The 19,945-nt window shown below is 35.8% G+C and overlaps 4 protein-coding genes across 5 annotated transcripts; 3 read left to right on the forward strand and 1 right to left on the reverse strand.

Moving 5' to 3' along the window:
- Positions 1 to 34: 34 nt before the first annotated feature.
- Positions 35 to 1,745, reverse strand: LOC113765435 (guanine nucleotide-binding protein subunit gamma 2-like). The gene is made up of 4 exons (XM_027309610.1): positions 1,275 to 1,745; positions 1,079 to 1,131; positions 486 to 530; positions 35 to 391 (listed from the first exon to the last, which is right to left on the reverse strand). The coding sequence occupies exons 1-4, from the start codon at positions 1,542 to 1,544 to the stop codon at positions 310 to 312; spliced, it is 450 nt and encodes a 149-aa protein (XP_027165411.1). The 5' UTR covers positions 1,545 to 1,745; the 3' UTR covers positions 35 to 309.
- A 2,194-nt stretch (positions 1,746 to 3,939) lies between these two features.
- LOC113764491 (pentatricopeptide repeat-containing protein At3g20730) lies at positions 3,940 to 8,028 on the forward strand. 2 transcript variants are annotated; one of them, XM_027308407.1, is made up of 5 exons: positions 3,940 to 4,081; positions 4,793 to 5,665; positions 5,773 to 6,931; positions 7,404 to 7,470; positions 7,633 to 8,028. In XM_027308407.1, exons 2-3 carry the CDS (start codon positions 4,855 to 4,857, stop codon positions 6,858 to 6,860), a joined length of 1,899 nt encoding a protein of 632 aa, XP_027164208.1. In that variant the 5' UTR covers positions 3,940 to 4,081; positions 4,793 to 4,854; the 3' UTR covers positions 6,861 to 6,931; positions 7,404 to 7,470; positions 7,633 to 8,028. The 2 variants fall into 2 exon arrangements, with proteins under 2 accessions (XP_027164208.1, XP_027164209.1); XM_027308408.1 differs by having other exon boundaries at positions 5,779 to 6,931.
- Positions 8,029 to 10,346: 2,318 nt separating this feature from the next.
- LOC113765572 (PRKR-interacting protein 1) lies at positions 10,347 to 12,863 on the forward strand. Its single transcript, XM_027309799.1, has 2 exons — positions 10,347 to 10,666; positions 12,236 to 12,863. Exons 1-2 carry the CDS (start codon positions 10,391 to 10,393, stop codon positions 12,503 to 12,505), a joined length of 546 nt encoding a protein of 181 aa, XP_027165600.1. The 5' UTR covers positions 10,347 to 10,390; the 3' UTR covers positions 12,506 to 12,863.
- A 1,263-nt stretch (positions 12,864 to 14,126) lies between these two features.
- Positions 14,127 to 18,053, forward strand: LOC113765301 (reticulon-like protein B11). Its single transcript, XM_027309429.1, has 6 exons — positions 14,127 to 14,277; positions 14,725 to 14,905; positions 15,193 to 15,334; positions 15,430 to 15,499; positions 15,595 to 15,776; positions 17,568 to 18,053. The coding sequence occupies exons 1-5, from the start codon at positions 14,220 to 14,222 to the stop codon at positions 15,762 to 15,764; spliced, it is 621 nt and encodes a 206-aa protein (XP_027165230.1). The 5' UTR covers positions 14,127 to 14,219; the 3' UTR covers positions 15,765 to 15,776; positions 17,568 to 18,053.
- Positions 18,054 to 19,945: the final 1,892 nt, after the last annotated feature.

A 19,945-nucleotide genomic window follows, 5' to 3' on the forward strand; every position in this document is an offset into this window, starting at 1 on the left:
TTTCAAAATTCCATGTAAAAAAAAAAGTCAGGAAGCAAATGACTTGCAACTGTATTAATGTGTCCATATCTTCATGAACAGTTTTCATTATCTAAAATTGCTTCATTTCACGCTCAATCAAAACAAAACAATGCAGTGCCAGTCAACATAGGCTAGATAGCATATGCCTTCACATTAGTATTACAACATATGAAAATTTCTAGCACCAAAAAATTGCCCAAATAGCAGCACTAGAGCTGTAGAAGCTCTTTTCCTTCCACACCCCCACCCTGTACTGTATATTTCGTCAAGAAGTTATAGAGCCTGCTCTCAAATCCACTTTTTGCGATTTCTCGAGCCATGGCCTCCTTGAAACCATCTATCCCAGCCAGTCTCCACAGGGCCTTTAGTCCTGTAAAATTGCAGATCAATGCAAAATTCACTCCTGGCGACTGATAAGTAAACACTACTGAAATCTGAAATGTAACAGTGATGAAAGCCCTTACTCAGGAAGTAGAGCATCTGGAACAGACTCAATGCTGGTGATAAGCCTGCAAAAGGATATAACAATGGACTAATGAAAAGTTTTCTTTCACATTTTCATTTTATGCTTGAAACAAAAGTAGTGATTTGTAAGCTTCAAGACAAAAACAGTTTGATAGAATGATCGTTCAGAAAAATTAGTTTTGAAGACAATAGCCAAATTTGGCTGGCTGCAGTGATCAGCTTTTGGTTACTTTTAATTACAGCATTTTAAGATCAATCCATTTGTGAAAGTTACATCATACGTGCAAGATGGAGTTGTATTAACAAAAGATAGACTGCTAATATGGTCAGCCATTTTGCCAAATAGGTGAAAAATCCAAAGCAAAATTTTTTTGTCCAAATGTCAAATCCTGGAAACAAGCAAGAGCCCATCTTGGAAAAAGTTACAGTACTAGTACTACACTAGATAATGCAAGTCCTTTTAAACACTGGATAGGTATATTAGTACATCCCCAAACAGGCATAGGCAATCAAGTGGTGAAGGCAACTGAAGGATAATCAAGAAAAACAGGTAAAAGAAAGCCCCTTTTGACTTCTGATTTCTAAAACTTACTCTTTGCAAACGACAGACGATTGACCCAGTGTATCGAGCTGGTCTAGTTCTTCCTGGATGAAAAAGTGAAAGCTTATTCAGAATTTAGGTACACAGACATAAACAAATTCAAGAAATCTGCAATTAAAAAAAAAGGTTATTTGGATAAATGGATCCAAAAATCTGTCAACAAAAAATGCAATAACAGAAGAGGGACCTGGATGATTTGGATTTGCTGATCAAGATAGCCTATGGCAGCTGTCATTCTGTGCTTTCCCATGAAACCCGGATGAGTGCCTCCCACTCCTCCTATCCCAGAAAGAGGTCTTGGCTCATGCCTAGTTTCTCCTCCTCGTAGTGATGATGATGATGATGATGAGACTACTACCGCCGGCAATGGTGATGATGAGGAGGAGGATGTTGTTGTGGGGTTCCGTGCGTTTTGCTCATTATTATTTGCTTCTGAAGATGAGACCATGTCCATCATGAGGAAGCAGATGCAGACCGCAGAGAGACGGAGGAGGAGGAAAATGGGAAAAGGAATGATGAAATTTGGGAGGAGGACAAGAAATGGCAGCAGTCAAGGGACCGGATACAATGGGTCAGAGGAGGATGCCTCCCTGCAGTCAGAGTGGACCAAGATGGACGTGACAAATGATTAAAGTGACTGGTGACTGGTGACGCCCCGCCCCAATCTATCTTCTATATCTTCTACTATATCTAAAGCATATCAGATACCAGATCCAGAAGGAAGTCAGGTATCCGCAGGTTGCAGTAGCATTCACCTGTTCATTAATCATTACCACTACTAGTAATACACTTATTTTTAAGTGCGGTGGTAATGTGAATCCTGAAAAAGTGTGAGTGGAGTACAACTTTCTCGATACTGAAATGTAATTTTTAAAAAATGTACGTAACGATTTAATAAAATATATAAAATAAAAAAATTATTAAAAAACGTGTTCACAAAAAATATATTGTAGAGATTTTCTGATAAAAAATCCCTTTTCGAACAAGACGATTTTATGACATGAGATATTAACAAGAATATGTTAATGGTCTAAACGACAAAATGTCTGCATTTTCGTTTTCTAATATTTTTTTTTTTTTTTTTTTTTTTTGTCATCACTGGGGTATCCGGGCTTACACCCGACTAGTCCCACAGCGCCCCAGCAGAGCGGGCCCGACCGATCATTTTCGTTTTCTAATAGCTTTGAAAGTCATAAGCATTTACTATTACCTGATTCCTGTTCTTTCTTTCTTATTTATTGCTGTATTAGTTTGTAAAATCTACTTAAGAGTTACAAGTTTTGTTCATCTTAGGAAGAGAGAAGGTAAATAAGAGAATATTTCAAAAATGGTTTTTTTTTTCTTTTCTTGTACACGTCTTAATTATTAATTATCAAATGTGTAAGCAATTTAGGAGGTCAAAGTTTGTAGCCCCCAATTGGCAAGGTAAGATAAGATAAGGTAATTGGGCAGTGGATGGGCAGATGGAGAATGAAGATAGGCCTATAGGTCAAAGACAGCTATCTTGTCTCCTTGTCCTTCCCATCATACCGTACTATTACTAATTGACAATAATAGCATATATTGTCGCCTCTCATTCTCATGTCTAAGATGATGAAAACAAAATGGAATGGGATAATTTTAAAAACCTTTTCACTTGACTCTTTCAAAGTTTTAAAAATTACACTTACTTATTACCTTTCTCATTGCTTAAAAGAACAATTACTACTACTCTTAAACATTTTAATGAAATTTTCTTGTTTGGTATATATGTGAATACTAAAAATGAAATTTTTCGCTGACAAAACTATAGAACTACTACTGTTGTCGCTAACTTCTATTGTAATCAAATGATGAGCGAGTGATTTTATTTTTTTGATGAATTGACTTCATATGTGATCCAATGTTTTTGCTGATATGTTTGGATTGTAAGTTATTTGGGATTATTTGGAATATTTTTACTGTAGCACTTTTTGTGATGTGATGTATGTGAGATAAAAAGATATTGGGAAGATAAAAAGGTGTATTGGAAATTGTAAAGATGATGTAAGCAAATAAAATTGGGGAAATATGAAGCAATCCAAACAAATTTTTCCAGTTTTTTTGGTATCAAAATGAACAATAAATAAAAAAGAAATGGCCAAAATTCGCTATCAAACTATGGTAAACCCACTGTTAGAAAAAAATTTACAAACTTTAAAAGGATTATTTCAACACTTTCTTCTCCATCGTATAAACCCGAATCTATAATAAAACATTATTATCAAAAGTATCATATCATAGTGTTAAAATTATTATTATAGTTGTTTTATGAATAATAAATATAGACATGAAAATTTTGACACATTTTTCTTATAATTGTTCTAGATAGTCTTACAATTGTGTAGATAAGTAAATTAAAACAGTTTGTCAACTGTTTTGACTGCGCGCTTTTATCTCCAATGTTTTGATTTTGAATTATTATATTTTCTTAATTTTTAAATAGTGATATGAAGGGTTTTAGCATGAATCGAGATACAAATTAGAATAAAAATAGTATTATTAAATAGACAATAATAATTCTAATTAAAACTTTTTACTTTTAACTATTTAAGTACATGTTCTCAATATAACTACCTCTAAATATTATAATTACCAATATAAAATTATTTTATGAAAAACATTTAAAAGATTAAAGTTTGTTTTAGTAATAAAAATTTTATTTAAAACATATGACTATAAATATTATGTATTTTTTGATTGCATACACAACTCAAATTTGTATATCGGGCGAAGCCCGTGAATTGAGAGCCCAATACCATATCGAAAAAGGGTCCGGTCGTGGATCACAAATTTTAGAGGTCCCATATCTGTCCGTTTCAGAGGAAGTTTTGTTTTGTAGAAGCCAGCCATTGATGCAATTTCAGTTACAGAACACAAGCCGAAAAAAAAAACTCCAGTAAATTTCACTTCACTAGACTACTACTATCTTGCTGCAGTTTGCAATCTGCAAACTACCCCGCCTGCTGTTGAAAGGTACCCAACAATTCTTCTTGTATTTAGTTAGACTCTACTGATATCATTTTTTGCTACATTTTTTTCTTAGTATGTCATTCCGTTTCTAAGTGGGATTCATGGTTTGTGCTTTGTTATCTTGTTGGATTGAAAAAGATAGACGCTTTCTTTTTTTGGGGGTTCTTTTTTGTTATTTTTTTTTTATTAGTGTATTGCACAAATCAGGGTTGTTTCCTAGGGGGTTTCATGGTTTTTGCTTCGTTATCTTGTTGCGTTGGATTTAAAAAAGATGGAAGCTTTTAATTTTTTTTTTTGGCTAGTTTCTTTTTTTTTTATTAGTGTATTGCATAAATCATGGTTCGTTAATTAATTTTCTAAGAAAATATGAAAATGGTTCTTATCCGTCTGTTGGCTGTCCCATTCTGCTAAATTGAATTGTTCAAGGTTTGCTGCTTTGTCGAGGGTCATTGCTGCAATCTCAATGTAACTCATGTATTTTTCTTTTTTCCGTCTTTATTAAGTCCGTGCTAAAGACAGTATTATTTTTCTGTAAGAATAGACCTATAAAGAGTTCCCTGGGCACACATCTTTTTGGTTGAAGATGTCTGCAAATTTTTTGAAATGATGTTGGGCAAATGAGGCTGCTCATGTTTTATTCAAATCTGATTAGTTTTTTGTTCCGTGGATTATTTCTGGAAATGGGTCTGACGTGCATTTGTTTGTAATTAACAGCTATCAAGTTCTGTGTGATGGTACAATCCCAAGTTCCCAGAAGGCTAGGATGATGCCATTTCATGAACTCTTTCCAGTTTATGATTATTGGTACCAATCTGAAGGAAGGAACAAGATTTCTTTTGCTGTTCCTAACTGGTCATGCCAACAAATTCCCAATCTACCAATCAAGGTTGATGCCTCGATATGCATCTCTACGTTCAACTGCGACGTCACCATGCACTGCAGGAAAGTTACGAGAAGCTTTGGCATTCTTTTCTTCTGGACCAAGGCCTCCAGATTATTCTTTTTACTTAAAACTTCTGCAACTGTGCATTGGCACGAATGCCGAAAGACAAGGTCATTCAACTCATGGACACCTAATAATAAATGGCTTTCGTTCCAACGTCCATTTAAATACAAAGTTGATCATATTTTATTCGAAATTAGGTGACATGGTAAATGCTCGTAAGGTATCTGATAACATGCTTGAAAGGAGTGTGGTTTCTTGGACTGCCTTGATCTCGGGTTACTCTCAAAACGGAGAATTAGAAGAAGCTCTCAAGGTGTTCTCTGAAATGCACAAGGATGGTGTTAGATCCAATCAGTACACTTATGGGAGTGCCCTACGGGCTTGCACCGGGCTAGTGTGTTTGGACAGAGGAAAGCAGATTCAAGCGTGTGCCCAGAAGAGTAGGTTTGTGGAGAATTTGTTTGTTCAAAGTGCACTGGTTGACTTGTATTCAAAATGTGGGAGAATGGAGGATGCTTTTTCGGTTTTCAGTTCGATGATGGAGAGGGATTTGGTATCTTGGAATGCGATTATTGGTGGTTTTGTTATTCAAGGATTCCATGACAATGCATTCTATATGTTTCATCTAATGCTAAGGGAAGGTATGCCCAAAGAGATGAACTTTGTGCTAATATTCGAGTTTTGGTCCTCTCCTTTTTATTTTTTTTTTGGTTGAATTATTTCTTTCTATCATACTTACACTAAACAGCAATAGGTTTGCTGCCGGATTACTTCACCTTTGGAAATGTTTTGAGAGCCTGTGTTGGACTTGGAAAAGTTGGTCTGGTACATGGTTTCATCATTAAACTAGGTTTTGCATCACATAGTAGTTTGACTGGTTCTTTGATTGATGCCTATGTAAAATGTGGTAGTGTCGACAATGCAAGACATCTGTACAAAAATATGCAGAATAAAGACATTATATCATGCACCGCATTGATCACAGGATATGCCCACAATGGTAAAAATATCAATGAGGCTGTGCAACTCTTCAATGAAGTACGTCTGATGCATGTAGCAGTTGATAATATCGTGCTCTGTTCTTTGCTCAGTATATGTGCAAATACAGCTTCTTTGCTCTTGGGGAAACAAATACATTGTCTTGCATTAAAGTATCCAACTCATAAGGATGTGGCCATGGGTAATGCTTTGATTGACATGTACGCTAAATCAGGAGAGATAGGAGATGCAAAGCATATTTTTGATGAAATGGAGGAGAAAAATATTATTACTTGGACAACTCTCATTACTGGCTTTGGAAGGAATGGCTATGGAAATGAGGCTGTTTCACTTTACAAGAAGTTGGAAGATGAAGGATTGAAGCCCAATTATGTGACATTACTGTCTCTTCTTTCAGCGTGTAGCCATTCTGGTTTGACCGGTGAAGGATGGACGTGTTTCAACAAAATGGTGAGCAACTATAATATTTCTCCAACAGCTGCGCACTATTCTTGTCTTGTAGACCTCTTTGCACGCAGAGGATATTTGGAGGAAGCCTATACTCTGATGCAAAACATGAATATTGAGCAGAATGCGACTCTATGGAGTACGATTCTTGGTGGATGTTACATTCATGGAAATACTTATCTTGGTGAAGTAGCTGCCAAACATTTAGTGAAAGTTGAACCCGAGAACTCGGCCAACTATGTGGTTATTGCAGGAATGTATGCTGCTGCAGGCTTATGGGACAGTTCAAGGATGAGCTGGAAATCCATGGAACAAAGAAGCTTATTAAAAGCTCCAGGTTGCAGTTGTTTTGAGTCCGCTAGCAATACAGTTGCGCTTCCTTCACCATGATGACATAACAAAGTGGCTGTTCCTATTGTGATCTGAGAGTAATATCCCTTGGTTCCTAACTTGAGTAGCAGGTAGCAGGCCCATTTTGCTTTCAGATTCGCTGTTCTTGGACTTAGCTGTTTTGTTCATTTTTGGCTGTTGTTATTGCTTTTGAAATGAATTACTATTGGATTGTTGATTGAGGTGAATAGTCATGCTCACTACCAGTTGCGCCTAATGTTATGGTGGGGGTTAATTTTGTTTACACTCTACCTGGCCTTGTTGATTTCTCCCTGTTAAGTTTACCATCTCATTAATACTGTTCTTTCTGGTTTCTAAATGGCTGTAAACTATCAGTATCATCTTCTTCTGCATCCTGATAAACCTTTCCATGGAAATAGAGCTGAAATTTTACTTGAAGGAGTCTTAGATCAGCTCAGACGAAAAGCATAAATGGGATTTGGCTTTTGTTTTTAAATTGATTTTTTTTTAGCTCTCAGGTGAACTGGACATAACCATGCAGAGCTTGTTAATTTTACTTTACTCCTAATTATTCAATTGCAGGTGCTCAAATGATATTGAAGCTGATGGCATTACAGAAACTGTTCGTTCACACTCAGGTGGGAGTTTGGTAAGCATCCTACAATCCTTGCTTTCGTGGTATATGCACATCTTTAGGTCTTGCTTGTGTCAGCATGAAAGCATTTTGCCAGTGTTTAGAAAGTACTACCATATACTGCATGCATGTTTGGACGTAAGAGCGTTCACATATAGTAAATCAAACGTTTTACAGGTAAGTTACTTCATTCAAAGCTGTTTCTGATTGATGCTTCATTCAGAGCTGCATCCCCAAGGGTTGGACTGGTGATGACTGTTGCTGCTCAAGACTGCAGTCTTATCTTCTTAAGAGCTCTTCAATAGTTCTCATGCATAAATTTTACATTTCTAGTTCCTCAGAATAGTAGCAACACGAGCTATACTATGAGAAATGTAGTAATTATTCTGGGGTTCAAAATGCAGCAAATTGTCACCATGCCAAATGAGTCTGATATAGGAGAGTTTACTCAGTTGGATCAAAGTTATCCTGAATAAGAGAACTATTGCACGAATTGTGTCGACTGTCATATTGGATATGAAGTTTAATATGCAGGGAAACAAACTCTATGGAGTACCTAGGGTGGCTTCTGAATCAACTACTAATATGCTTTTCTTTTCTTTTTTTGGGTTTTCTGGTTTTTTTTTTTTTTTTAAAAATGGAAATTATATTTCATTTTCAGTTTAATTGTAAAACGCAAACTTATAAATATTAGACTTAATTTTGTTCAAGACTTATCCTCTAAAAAAGATTTAGACTTATAAAGGTCATTTCGAACTTCAGAAAAATTAACAATTAATTTGAGGATTAATTTTTGTGTTTTACATGAGATTCTTTTTTAAGTATTTAACCATGATTTGTCATTTGTTGACTTTGGAGTTTGGTTATCTTTTATTAATTTGTTGGGCAAATTAAAATAACTAGTACATTTATAGTCATTTTTCTATATAAAAAAAGTAATATATATTTATGATGTCACTCGATTTTTAATATGGATCCAATCCAGTTGAACTCATTGACATTTGATTCCTGAGTTTTATGAAATCACTCCTCGATCCGAATTTTAAAACATAATTTTCTCAAATCTTAGGTTCTGATTAAGATTTCATCCAATTATGTCACAAAAAAAGGTTCGTTTTGGATACAATTGCTGTTCTAAAATCAATTTATAAAAATAAGGAAATAAATTTAGAACCAAGAAAAATAAAGGCAAGGAATTTACATTAGAAGCACGGTCGATAATATGTTAAAACTAAGGTTGCAAACAAATCGAGTCGCTTGCAAACAGCTCAAGTTCGAGCTCAGAAAGAAAAATTAAATTATTTAATCTAAAAGAGTATTCTATTAGAAGAATTTTGTTGAAGTTAAATTCATTTTTGATTGTGAATTTCATTTTGTGTATGCGTGCCTTCCCCCCAAAAAACATATATAGTATTCTATCCACGGATCGGGAACAATAAAAAAAGTAGACTCAGTATTTCTTGGAATACTTATTATAATGTTATTACTAACTGTAATAATTCACCCACATATGTTTTTATCCTACCAAAAGTAAAGAAATAAAACTTAACCTCCTTTTGATTTGGGAATGAACTAATGCCTCACCCCTTTCATAGTTCATAGAAAGGAGGAGATGGATTTATTGCTGTATTTATTGGATCCGTCGGGACTAGCGGGGCTCGAACTTGTAGCTTCCGCCTTGACAAGGCGGTGCTCTAACCAATTGAACTACAATGCCAGCGAAAGGGATCTTGCAGAGATTTTTATTTTTTTTATCTCCACATCGAGTCTTTATGAAAGATAGGAGGTTATACCCTCTCATGATAAATTGAATTGGTGAATTGGGCGAATTATTGGGCTAAGATGGATTTGAATCAGCGTAGACATATTGCCAACGAATTTACAGTCCATCCGCATTAACCGCTCGAGCATCGACCTAAGAAGAACACTTTTAGATTTATTGATAATCCATAATTAAATTCCTTTCAGTACCCTACCTTTAGGGGAAGTCGAATCCCCGCTGCTTCTTTGAAAGAGAGATATCCTGAACCACTAGATGATGGGGGCCTACTTGCCCAACCACTGTCATACTATGATCATAGTATGAACAGTTTTTTGAAATTGTCAATATAATGTAATGATTTGATTGGATCTTTCTGCCTTTTTTAGGTGTAGAGAATTTTGCGATTTGTCATTCATGAATAGTTCATTCTAATTGCCATTCTCTACTCTATATATAAAAATAAATATAGTTATAGAAATCTATATTATTTAGTCTAATATAAAAAGAAAATCAAAAAGTAAAAAATACATTCAAAAGATTTTCTAATGCATTCAAAACAAAAACATAAAAATGAAATGAATAGAGGCAGATGAAAATACAAGAAATTCTCAAAAAAAATGCGATTAAAACAAAAAATAGATAAATACCAAAATTTAGAGATTGACCCTCCTTAATTTACTTTTTCAATCAATCAAGAATGATCAACATCGAACTTGAGTCGAATTCGAGCAAATCAAATTGAACTCAATTTTGAATTCAAAGATATTCGATTCATTAGCTCGCGAGTCGGCTTGTTTTTATATATATATATATCCTTAATATTTTATTATTTGTTAAAAATTATTATTTTATTTATTTTTAAAAAATAAATAGTTATGTTTTTATGTTTTTAAAGTCAAACTCGATCTTTACATTTTGAACTCGTCGAGATCAAGTTCGAATTCGAGTTTCATAAAACTAAGTTGAGACTCGATTCCGGGGCGCGTTTGTACCTCTAGTTAAAAGTTAAAACTATACTTTTTAACGGTTCGACCGGTTCCGGTTCCAAAATTTAAGAAACCGGAAGGGTGGCCCAAGGAATAGATTGATCAATCGAAATCAGACCGAACCGGAAACCCCCCAATTTTGCTGGGCTTTTGAGCGTTTTGCAGAGACCAAGAGATTGGAGACGTAATGTCGTCAGGAGGAGGAAGAGGAAGTAGGGCGATGGTGTCAGTTGCCGCCGGCGACTTGCAAGTGGTAGCGACGTCGGAGAAGCCGCCTCGTCCTCCGTCTTCGTCGTCACTTTCTTCGTCATCCAATGCACTGGTAGAGTACACTCCGCCAGCTCCTAACCCCGAGGAGGAGGATCTCGAGGTCAAGCTCCGCCGTATCATCGACTGCGTCCCCGTTCGTGTTAGTAACACCTCCGGTAGCTCTGCAGGTTCTGGCTCCGGTGACTTCCACCAGGTAATTATTAGTTCTTTCTTCTGCCTGAAGTCCTAAACCCTAGATTCTATCAATTTTCCGTTATACAGTCCTAACCTAACCCTATCACTAATCCAAGTTAGGTTCTTTGTCATTGGAGTTTGGCTCGGCTGTTTAATTAGATGTTTGCAGATTGTATTAAGTCCAGCCAAAGTATAATAACTGAGAATGGTTCCGCAATGCTGATGTAAAATTGACGATGATATGTTTTCGAAAAAATGTAGCTTTTAATAATCTGTGAATTGAGAAGATATCAGAAGATTTAGAGGGGCACTTCGACAGAAGTCCTAAATTTCGTAGAATCCAGCAAATTATTTCATGATTAGCTCACATCAACTGACAAACTAACTGTGTCTTAATGGCTGACAACAGCTTTTATTACATGATTGAGAACAGCTGAGTTGATGCTAACAGATTATGATTTCCTCTATGGTGCCTTTTCACAGAACTGATGCTGGCGTCCCTTGTTTGAATGAATATTTACAGTGTGTATTACATTTACTGATTATTGTTGTGTTAATTGTGTTTACCGGGTCAGTACTCAATATAGCATCTTAGTGAAGAAATTAATTGATTGGCTTAATCACTTGTAAGTAAAGGAATTTCTTTTGCCACTGCAATGAAAGCCTTCAGACGTTGAGAATCTATAGCTTCAGTACTGGTGATTTGGTTTCCAGCTGCTGGGCACAAGGACGAGACAAAAATAAAAAAGAAAAAAGAAAAAGAGACTACATGGGCTGTTGGTGCACCCGATGTACATGTTGGCATCTAAAATATGGAAGAATAGCCTTTTCTCTTTGTGCATTCACCAAATTTTGAACTCTACTGAACCTCAATTCCAAGCACCTCCCAATCTAAACAATCCGAGCCCTGTTGAGCGTCTACCAGAAAACCTTAATGCATGGAATTACCCATTTCAAGATTTTGAGGAACCCAAGGAAGACTATTGAGAAACCAGAGCTATTAGTGACTGGAAAACTATGACTTTTTCGGTTTGAGCATAAAGTACTGACAAGTGAGAAACAAATGGCATTAGTTTAGTTCATTTTTCTATGACCTGAATCACTATCTTTTATTGGATTCATTAATTGTTAAACTAGTGAACTTCTAGTGTGTTCCAGTTCAAGAACTGGCCATCATTTTATCGCTTGGGAGCAATGGGTGGCTTGGGCTGGAGCTGGGTGTTTTGCAATTTTTATCTGGGGAACAAGCAGTTAGTTGGACCAACTGAACTTGATAACAAGAGACCTGTGTTTAGCCTCCTTTGTGGGTGAAGGGGAGCTTTGCTTAACATAAGCGCCTACTGAAGGCATAAGGTGGCCATAGGTAGTTACTGTATTTCACCAGATTTATTTTTTGGGTAAGATGGGCACTTGTGGGTATTTTCCCTTTTCATGAGCAGTAGTGTTGCGTGTGTTTTGTCTTTTCAATGTTTATCTGTCTAGTCCAGAAAGTTGCCTAACATCGATGGTATGGTATTTATTTAACTCAATTACCATCTGTTAATGGTGATGAAGATCTTAACTCTTTCATGCATTTTCTGGGAGACAGTATCGGCAAATGAGACGTAAAGAGCAAGATCGACTTGCGAGGATGGATGTGGACCACCAAAAAAGAAAAGAAATAGCAGAATTTAATATGAGGAGGGAAGAAAGATTAAAAGCTGCGGAGGAGCGCACAGCAAAGAAACGAATGAAACGCCAAAAGAAAAAACAGAGAAAGAAAGAGAAGAAGACCAAAGTAAATGATGGGGGAGCAGAACATAAGAAGGACGAATCCTCAGATGATGATGCAGATTCAAATGATGAAGTTGACATGTAATTAACATTTGATTCACAGCGGTGCTTCCATTTTTTTGGGGGGGGGGGGTGTGTCTTTGGAGGCATGGCTGAAAAATGAGCTCTTTAGCCTGGAGAAAGCAAGGGACGCTTTGTTATTGGGGGTTATGACATGTATGATGCTAGAAAAATTTTTGTGAACTAACCCTTGAGATAGAGCACTTGGACAGAGAATTTCTAACTACAGTAGAACCTTCCGTCACCAGGTGAAGTTCTGCGGAATGAAAGAAACCAGGAGTGAACTGCGTTGTAGCAAAGTGTATCTTGAAAATATGACTTCCATCCTGTGCATAACTAAATTAATTTGTGTGCTACGGCTGAGATCTTGACTTGCCTTTTAATTTTGTTCTTTTTTTTTTTTCATCCCAAGTTTTTGGGACCTCTTGCCATGCATTCCAATTCTCTGGTTCTTTCACTGTTTTTTGAAGAAACCTGTATGCTAGTGGTACTGCTGGTTTGGCAAGTAGTAGTATTCTTTAAGGAGCCTATTCACAGCTGCTCATTGCCTGAAAGCCAATGATACTGCTGAACTTTTTGGCAAAAAGTCCCCTTGGTCTACAGTCCACTTAACGTAAAAGAGAAGGGTTTCACTCATCATTTTTTCTTGTTGAGACCGATTTCATGCTTTGTACTCTTTCCATCTGTGATTTTCTTGTTCCAAGAGAACCAAGCAGTCATAACCACAAGGCTAAAGATTTGCGTTCTAGTTTAGCTCTCAAATTAAGCCATTACTACTATTTTGTCCAGAATCGAATTAAGTTATAATCTTAAACGCCAGTTATTTATGTCAGGTGCAGTATGATTTTTGTTTTTTGGGTCCATCTGTTAATTATATGCATCACTCTATTTGCTTTTAAAATTTACTTCATGTATAAAGAAAATAAAACAACGTAGCTGAATTATATCACAATTTGATGATTATTAGTATATTACATCAGAAACTAAGAAAAGTATATAATAGGAGTATCAATCGGGACTAGTCGTTAGTCTTTACTGCAAGGTCTCGGGTTCGACTTTTGTGAAGTAACTCGCTGGTATCTTTGGGCGAGGCTTTGCTGGCCTTAGGGGATTAGTCTGGCCAAATAAAGGTTGGGACACTCCTAAGTTATATATATATATATCAATCGGGACTAGTTGTTAATCTTTACTGCAAGGTCTCGGATTCGACTTCTGTGAAGTAACTCGCTGGCATCTTTGGGCGGGGCTTTGCTGGCCTTAGGGGATTAGTCTGGCCAAATAAAGGTCGGGACACTCCTAAATTATATATATATATATATATATATATATATATATAAAATAGGAGTAGAACAATCTAAAAATTCTACTCAGCAATGCATTTTTTTTTCTTGCAGAGAACCATATAATTTCATTACTCGTTAATCATTCCAACATTCAGCTAGGAAAATATATTGAAAGTTGAGTATGTATAATAAATCCTCAATGCATATGCAATTTAAAGAAAAATTTGTACTTAATTAATCCAATCAATTGGAAAAGTAGTTATAAACAAAGCAAAAAAAAAAAAAAGGTTAAAAAGTGGCAGTGATAGGTACAAAGTTACAGCTCACCAGCCTCCACCAATTGTGCAATATTACTACCCCTTCGCCCAATTCCGACCCCACCTTCAAAAATTCATCCTCCCAATCCAAATAATTTTTCCAAAAATTAATCATCGGAAAACCCTAAACCGGCCGGCCATGGGAGACTCTCATCGGCATTCTTCTTCAGTCCATCAAGCTCTTGGCTGTGGTTCTGGTACTATACATTTCCTTCCTCTCTTTCTTTCCTGTTGTTCATGTAAACATGCACCAATGCAATTTCTCCTACGCATGTATTATTTATCAAGACTATTGGAATCCGGTGCGATTCATTTGGTTAAATGGTGTTCAGATTAGGTTATATGTATTGGTGGGGAAGACTTGTTTTTACTGCGTAGTATGCTGACTTTTAAATTTTTTTTTTTTGGCTGCACCAGTTTCTAATTGATTCTCATTTTCATTGACTTAGATGGTGAAATTTTTTCTGTTTTGTTGAGTATATCTGTTTTTTTAAATGGAATGATATGTATGGACCATTAGAATTTGCTGTTGGGTAATCACTTGGTATTAGTTTCGTATAGGCTGTGTAGTTGTTTGGAGTTGGTTTCAATGTATTTTGATTGTTTTCTTTTTTGGCCTTTGGTTTCTGCTATTGTGGGTACAGTTGCTGATGTGTTGATGTGGAGGAGATGGGGTACAAGCGCTGCCGTGCTTGTGGGTTCAACCACTCTTTGGTTCCTTTTCGAACGGGCGGGTTATAATCTTTTAACCTTCATTTCCAATGTCATCTTGCTTCTCGTTGTTATACTCTTCTTCTGGGCTAAATCTGCATCGCTTCTTAATAGGTAACTCATGCGTATTCGATTCATAATTGCTGTTCTCAATTTTCAGTCATGCTTTGAAGCATTTGTTTGGTAAAGTATTGAACTAGTGGTACTAATAATTACTTGGCATAATCACTGAAAACTGCATAATGTCCAGCTGGGTATATAGGGGAAAGAAATGGTTGAATGGAGTAGGAGGCATTTCAGTAGCCTGGAGTCTGAAAATGGTTGATCTTTTACTTTAAGAGTTATCAAATGATGTGCTTTTCCTTTTCGATGTGTTGGAATGAAAATTGATGCAATTTTAGACCTCTACCTCCTCTTCCTGATCTGGTGGTTTCGGAGGAAACTGTGACCAAGGCTGCTGATGTTACGAGAGGGTGGATTAACAATGTGCTGTTGATTGCATGTGACATTGCTATTGGTGGGAACTTGAAGCTCTTTGTTCAGGTGTGTTTTATTGTTCTTGTGATGCTTTTTGCATATTTCAAATCTAATTGGTAAAATGAATTGTGTGATGTTTAAGTTCGGGTGGCTTTGGTCAGGTTGCTGCAGGATTGTGGCTGGTGTCATACATTGGCAGCTTTTTCAACTTTCTTTCTTTGCTATACATTGGTGAGATATTTTGCTGCTTGATTCTTTGGAGTCAGATTTTACAAGCCTTTCTGACATATGATTAACTTGGACTTCCTTCTTTTCTTTTGAATCAGGGGTTCTTCTTAGTCTCTCGCTACCTTTTCTGTATGACAAGTACCAAGATCAAATCGATACCAAGTTGGTGGTGGCTTATGATTCTGTTCAGGTGCAGTACAGAAAGCTTGATCATAAATTGTTGAGAAAGATTCCAGGCATGCTGAACAAGGAAAAAAAGACACAATAGAATAGACTTGGTGTAAGTTCTTCCATTTCTCACATAATATAGAGCAAAAGTTGGTGTCTTGTGTAACTTCCTTTTTAAATTTCTTCAGAATACAAATAAATAGGAGTGTACTCTTGATTTTCACTTATAGAGTCATGCCTATTTGTTTGGAATTTTGGGTATTTGTGGCTACTTTTAATTTTCTGTGCCTTCTTTTCTATCTGACTCACACTCAAAATCTGATGGTCAGTCTTATGTGCTGCAGAATCTCCTACATCTTTACCACATATATTGTACACTGGGTTTTGTAGATACATGTGGACATTTGTATAAACATATGCAGTTTTATGTTTTGTCCAAGGAATATATATTTATGTGCTTAAAGGTGCTATCATAGTTGAGGGCTTTTTGAAGCCAAAGGTTTTTAATTGCTTATAACATCTTGAGAAATAAGTTTTCACCCTTTTTTGAAGCCATAGTAGGTTGGCTAATGGTAGTGCTTATTTTGACAGAACTTTTATAATTTGCTATATTTGAAAAAAGGACACCCACACACACACACATATATATTTAGCAAAACCCATACATGGGGACTTTTTACATCTATTGACATGTTGCCTGTAACATTTAATAGGCATCATGTCTTGAGAAGCCAACTATTCATTTAACCAGTTTTTCCTCATTCTAGCAGATGAAGTTGGCGGCTATTCTGGGATAATGATTTCCTAGATGCAAATGTTGTTTTACTCTTACTTGGTTAGTCTTTTTTTTTTTCCCATTTTTTTATTTTTCTTAGTCTAAAACCTAAGTAAGCTAAGTATGGGCATTGCATTTCAACTAGGAAACTGATGATTTAACCAACTCTGTTAAGCTTGGTTTTTTGTCTTATCCCTGAGCTGCCAATTTCATCTAGACTGTTGAAGAAGTCAATTACTTAATTTGGTTCTTATTCAGAGGATGCAAGATTCTTACTCTGCACAGAATCTTTTCGTCTTTCAACAATTTTAGTTTCAAGGCTCTTTTCATTAGTTTTGCTGCTGTCTTGATCATCATGTAAGGACTTAGACATGGAGAATGGTATGCACCTGGTGCTAAACAAGTTTTTTGAATTTGCTTGTGCTTGATGTATTTGTAGATATACTAGTCATAGGGTTTTGAAGGGGCACCTTTGTCCAATTGGTGGCAAAAAGTTGATCGAAGTCATGCATTTTATACTTGAATATTTCTTTTGATATCAATGTAGATCACAAATCATGTCCTGACTGGTTCAACATGCTGTTTGTTTGTCTAGAGTGTTTTCTTTTTCTGTCCTCTCTTTCTCTAGATTAGGAACTCTATGGGAAATATGACCTTGTTTATATGATCTTGCAACTGAATATACCTCTAAGAGGCTCACTTCAAGTTCAAAACCAGGAAGTTGAAGGTTCTTTTTACTGGAACAATGTGAGTCAGTAAGATAATGGTGTGACTTGTCAACTTTAGTTCGTGATTTCCAGTTATTGACAGGGTTCAGTTTACGCAATGGTTTATGTAGCTTTATTTATGCTTATGTAGCTTCATTGATGCATAAATAGAGCTTATATGGAGACTTTTTTTGCATTTTAAACTGAGGATTTGCATTTTAAACTGAGGATTAGAGTTGTTGAGGTAGTTACTGCACAACATTCCTGTTCTTCCGATTGTTATTTGGTGCCTTTGTTGGGTAGTTTATTTCACCGTGTTGACAATGTGCAAAAGCTTGTGATTTTGATGCGAAGTTTCACGCTGAAAGTGTTTGGAGTTGTTCCCGCAGAGGCACTTCTGATTATTTCAAATTAATTGCAGGGCCATTTTGCTGGGCACTTATAGCGTGGGTGTTTACTTGCCATTAGGGGTATTAACATGAAGACTGGATAGACCAATATTGTCTTAAGCGGCTCCTGATAAAAGCTAATCTTGTATTTTTCACACTTACTGTAACCAATTCCTGATAACTGTGGGTGATACAACATAGTGTGGCTTTGATGCACTTGCTTCTTCCACCGGAAAAAAATTCTCTGGCGATTTTGGTTTTGGTTGTGCAAATGAGTGTTTTGAAGGGTTATGCCCATTTAGATGTGCCTGGATTCCCATTAGGAAAACTATCAACCCATCAGCTTGAAAGATCCCATTGGAGGAGGCTTCCCTTAAAGCTTGGATCTACCTATTGTGATTGTAAACATTAATTTCTCTTGTTAATCCATATTGTTATGAACATTCCGCCGAGTGTTCAACCAAATATGATTGATGTGCATAAGCAGATAAAGAAAAATTTGTTCTAGAGTTGAACCATTTTTTTGTTTGGCAATTTTTTAAGGGTTAGCATTATGACTATCATCTTTCTCGTTGCCACATGAATCTTATTACATGTTGCATATGGAGTATTCCTTTTTCACCCATAATAGCTGCAACTGCACATCATATATACATATGTGTGTATATGTATATGCACATACACACATACACATGCATACATACATATGTATATGTGTGTATATATATGTACATATGTGTGTGTGTATCCTTATGATTAGTAAATTATCATAAATCCATTTTTCAGTCTAAGAAATTAAAGGAAAAAATTTATTCTATGTTCTTAGCATTAGACGATTAGAAATAAATTACTCATTTTTTACAATCAAGTTCACTTGCTGGTTTGTGAGCCTGTAAATAATTGTTCATTGTTTTGTGAATTCACTCGGGGCTTTTACATAAGCTGTGATGAGGAAAATTACTTTGCTTTGCACCGAATTATCAATAATTGATCATTAGTTGCAAAGCTCGTGCAGCGATTGCAGTGGGAACATATACCACATAAATGTTGAACAGCACAAGATTCTACTTTAGCTTAAAATTTGGCTTACCATTAAGCATTGTTTTGAAAACCAGATCGGACCGCGAACCTTTCATAGCTCTGATCCGATTCATACTTTGGATTGATTGGACTTAAAAACCAGCAAGAATCGTCGAACAATGCGAATCGGATTGAACCGTTGAATCAACGGTTTTTTTTTTTAGTTTTTGTCTATTAAATTGAAAAAAATTAAAAAAAGAATAAGTTTTCCTTAACCCTAAAAATTAAATATTAAATGTCATATTCACTCACTTTATTCTCATTTTTTGCCTCTTATCAAGTTTGCATCTTTATTTCTATTTTTCTGATTTCCTCCAAACTCCAAGCTTCTTCTTCTTCTTCTTCTTTTTTTTTTTAAAAGTTGCAATCTCTAAATCCAAAAAACGTGAATTAAAATTTAAACTCACAATGTCTAATTTCCAAAGACGTGAATTTTGTATAATTTGAGAATATTGTGGTATTTTTGGGTTGGATTTAAGATAATTTTTTTGATAGATACAATTGAAATTGTGATGAAATTTGTTTGTTTCAACTTATACTTTTAAAAATTGATTAGTGAAAATCCAAGTTCTTTGAAAATATCAAACTTTTCATCATGTAAAATCTTAAATTAGTTCATTGCATGTCTTATTTTGTACACATATATATATAAATTATTTTTTAAAAAATTCATTGAATCAGGATTGAATCGACCCGATCGGTTGAATTTCGACCTGAGCATCTCATCGGTTCAATTAACGGTCCGAGTTTCAAAACATTGACGAAAATATCTCAAGCAAATATGCAGTGGTCCACCGTGAAAGTTGTAAAATCACCTATAATTTGGTCAAGCGGGAACATCTGTCTACTTGCATTCACCTATAATGTAGACATGACCAAGTAATCAAACATATCGTTAACTATGCACTGGAAGTGAAGCTGAACTAAATTGGCCATGTCTATGAATCACATATCATCAGGTAAGTTTAAAAAGCAATAAAGAACAGGCATAGAATGTTTGCCTGCATGCATAAACAGGATAATCAATGCATTTCTTTATGGATGTATTAATCATTAGTTTACTGGTTTTGTCTTTTAATTTGTCATTTCAATGCACTTGCGCAAGAATTAAGAGTATTACTGTAGAAGAGGAACATACAACTATTCATTTCCTCACAGTGTCGTACAGATAGACTCTTGCATCAGCAGGATCTGTTTAATTAAACTACAGTTAAGGGTGAAAATCCCTCAAGTCTTACTTCCTGATTACAATGAATAGTTACAGGGGATAGGAAGTAAAACAAACCCCGGAAACCAGGAATCGATCGGTTAACTGTCCAAATGAAAGAGC

The sequence above is a fragment of the Coffea eugenioides genome, chromosome 3 (assembly GCF_003713205.1).
Source record: "Coffea eugenioides isolate CCC68of chromosome 3, Ceug_1.0, whole genome shotgun sequence".
Taxonomy (NCBI): domain Eukaryota; kingdom Viridiplantae; phylum Streptophyta; class Magnoliopsida; order Gentianales; family Rubiaceae; genus Coffea; species Coffea eugenioides.

Excerpts from the sequence above, each read along its gene's own strand:
- LOC113765435 (XM_027309610.1), bottom strand. The coding sequence starts at position 1,544 with ATGATGGACATGGTCTCATCTTCAGAAGCAAATAATAATGAGCAAAAC. Across the intron at positions 1,132-1,274 it reads AGCAAATCCAAATCATCCAG|GAAGAACTAGACCAGCTCGA; the intron begins GTCCCTCTTCTG and ends TTTTTCATCCAG. Across the intron at positions 531-1,078 it reads TCGTCTGTCGTTTGCAAAGA|GCTTATCACCAGCATTGAGT; the intron begins GTAAGTTTTAGA and ends ATCCTTTTGCAG.
- LOC113764491 (XM_027308407.1), top strand. The coding sequence starts at position 4,855 with ATGAACTCTTTCCAGTTTATGATTATTGGTACCAATCTGAAGGAAGGA. Across the intron at positions 5,666-5,772 it reads TCATCTAATGCTAAGGGAAG|CAATAGGTTTGCTGCCGGAT; the intron begins GTATGCCCAAAG and ends TACACTAAACAG.
- LOC113765572 (XM_027309799.1), top strand. The coding sequence starts at position 10,391 with ATGTCGTCAGGAGGAGGAAGAGGAAGTAGGGCGATGGTGTCAGTTGCC. Across the intron at positions 10,667-12,235 it reads GCTCCGGTGACTTCCACCAG|TATCGGCAAATGAGACGTAA; the intron begins GTAATTATTAGT and ends TCTGGGAGACAG.
- LOC113765301 (XM_027309429.1), top strand. The coding sequence starts at position 14,220 with ATGGGAGACTCTCATCGGCATTCTTCTTCAGTCCATCAAGCTCTTGGC. Across the intron at positions 14,278-14,724 it reads AGCTCTTGGCTGTGGTTCTG|TTGCTGATGTGTTGATGTGG; the intron begins GTACTATACATT and ends TTGTGGGTACAG. Across the intron at positions 14,906-15,192 it reads TCTGCATCGCTTCTTAATAG|ACCTCTACCTCCTCTTCCTG; the intron begins GTAACTCATGCG and ends ATGCAATTTTAG.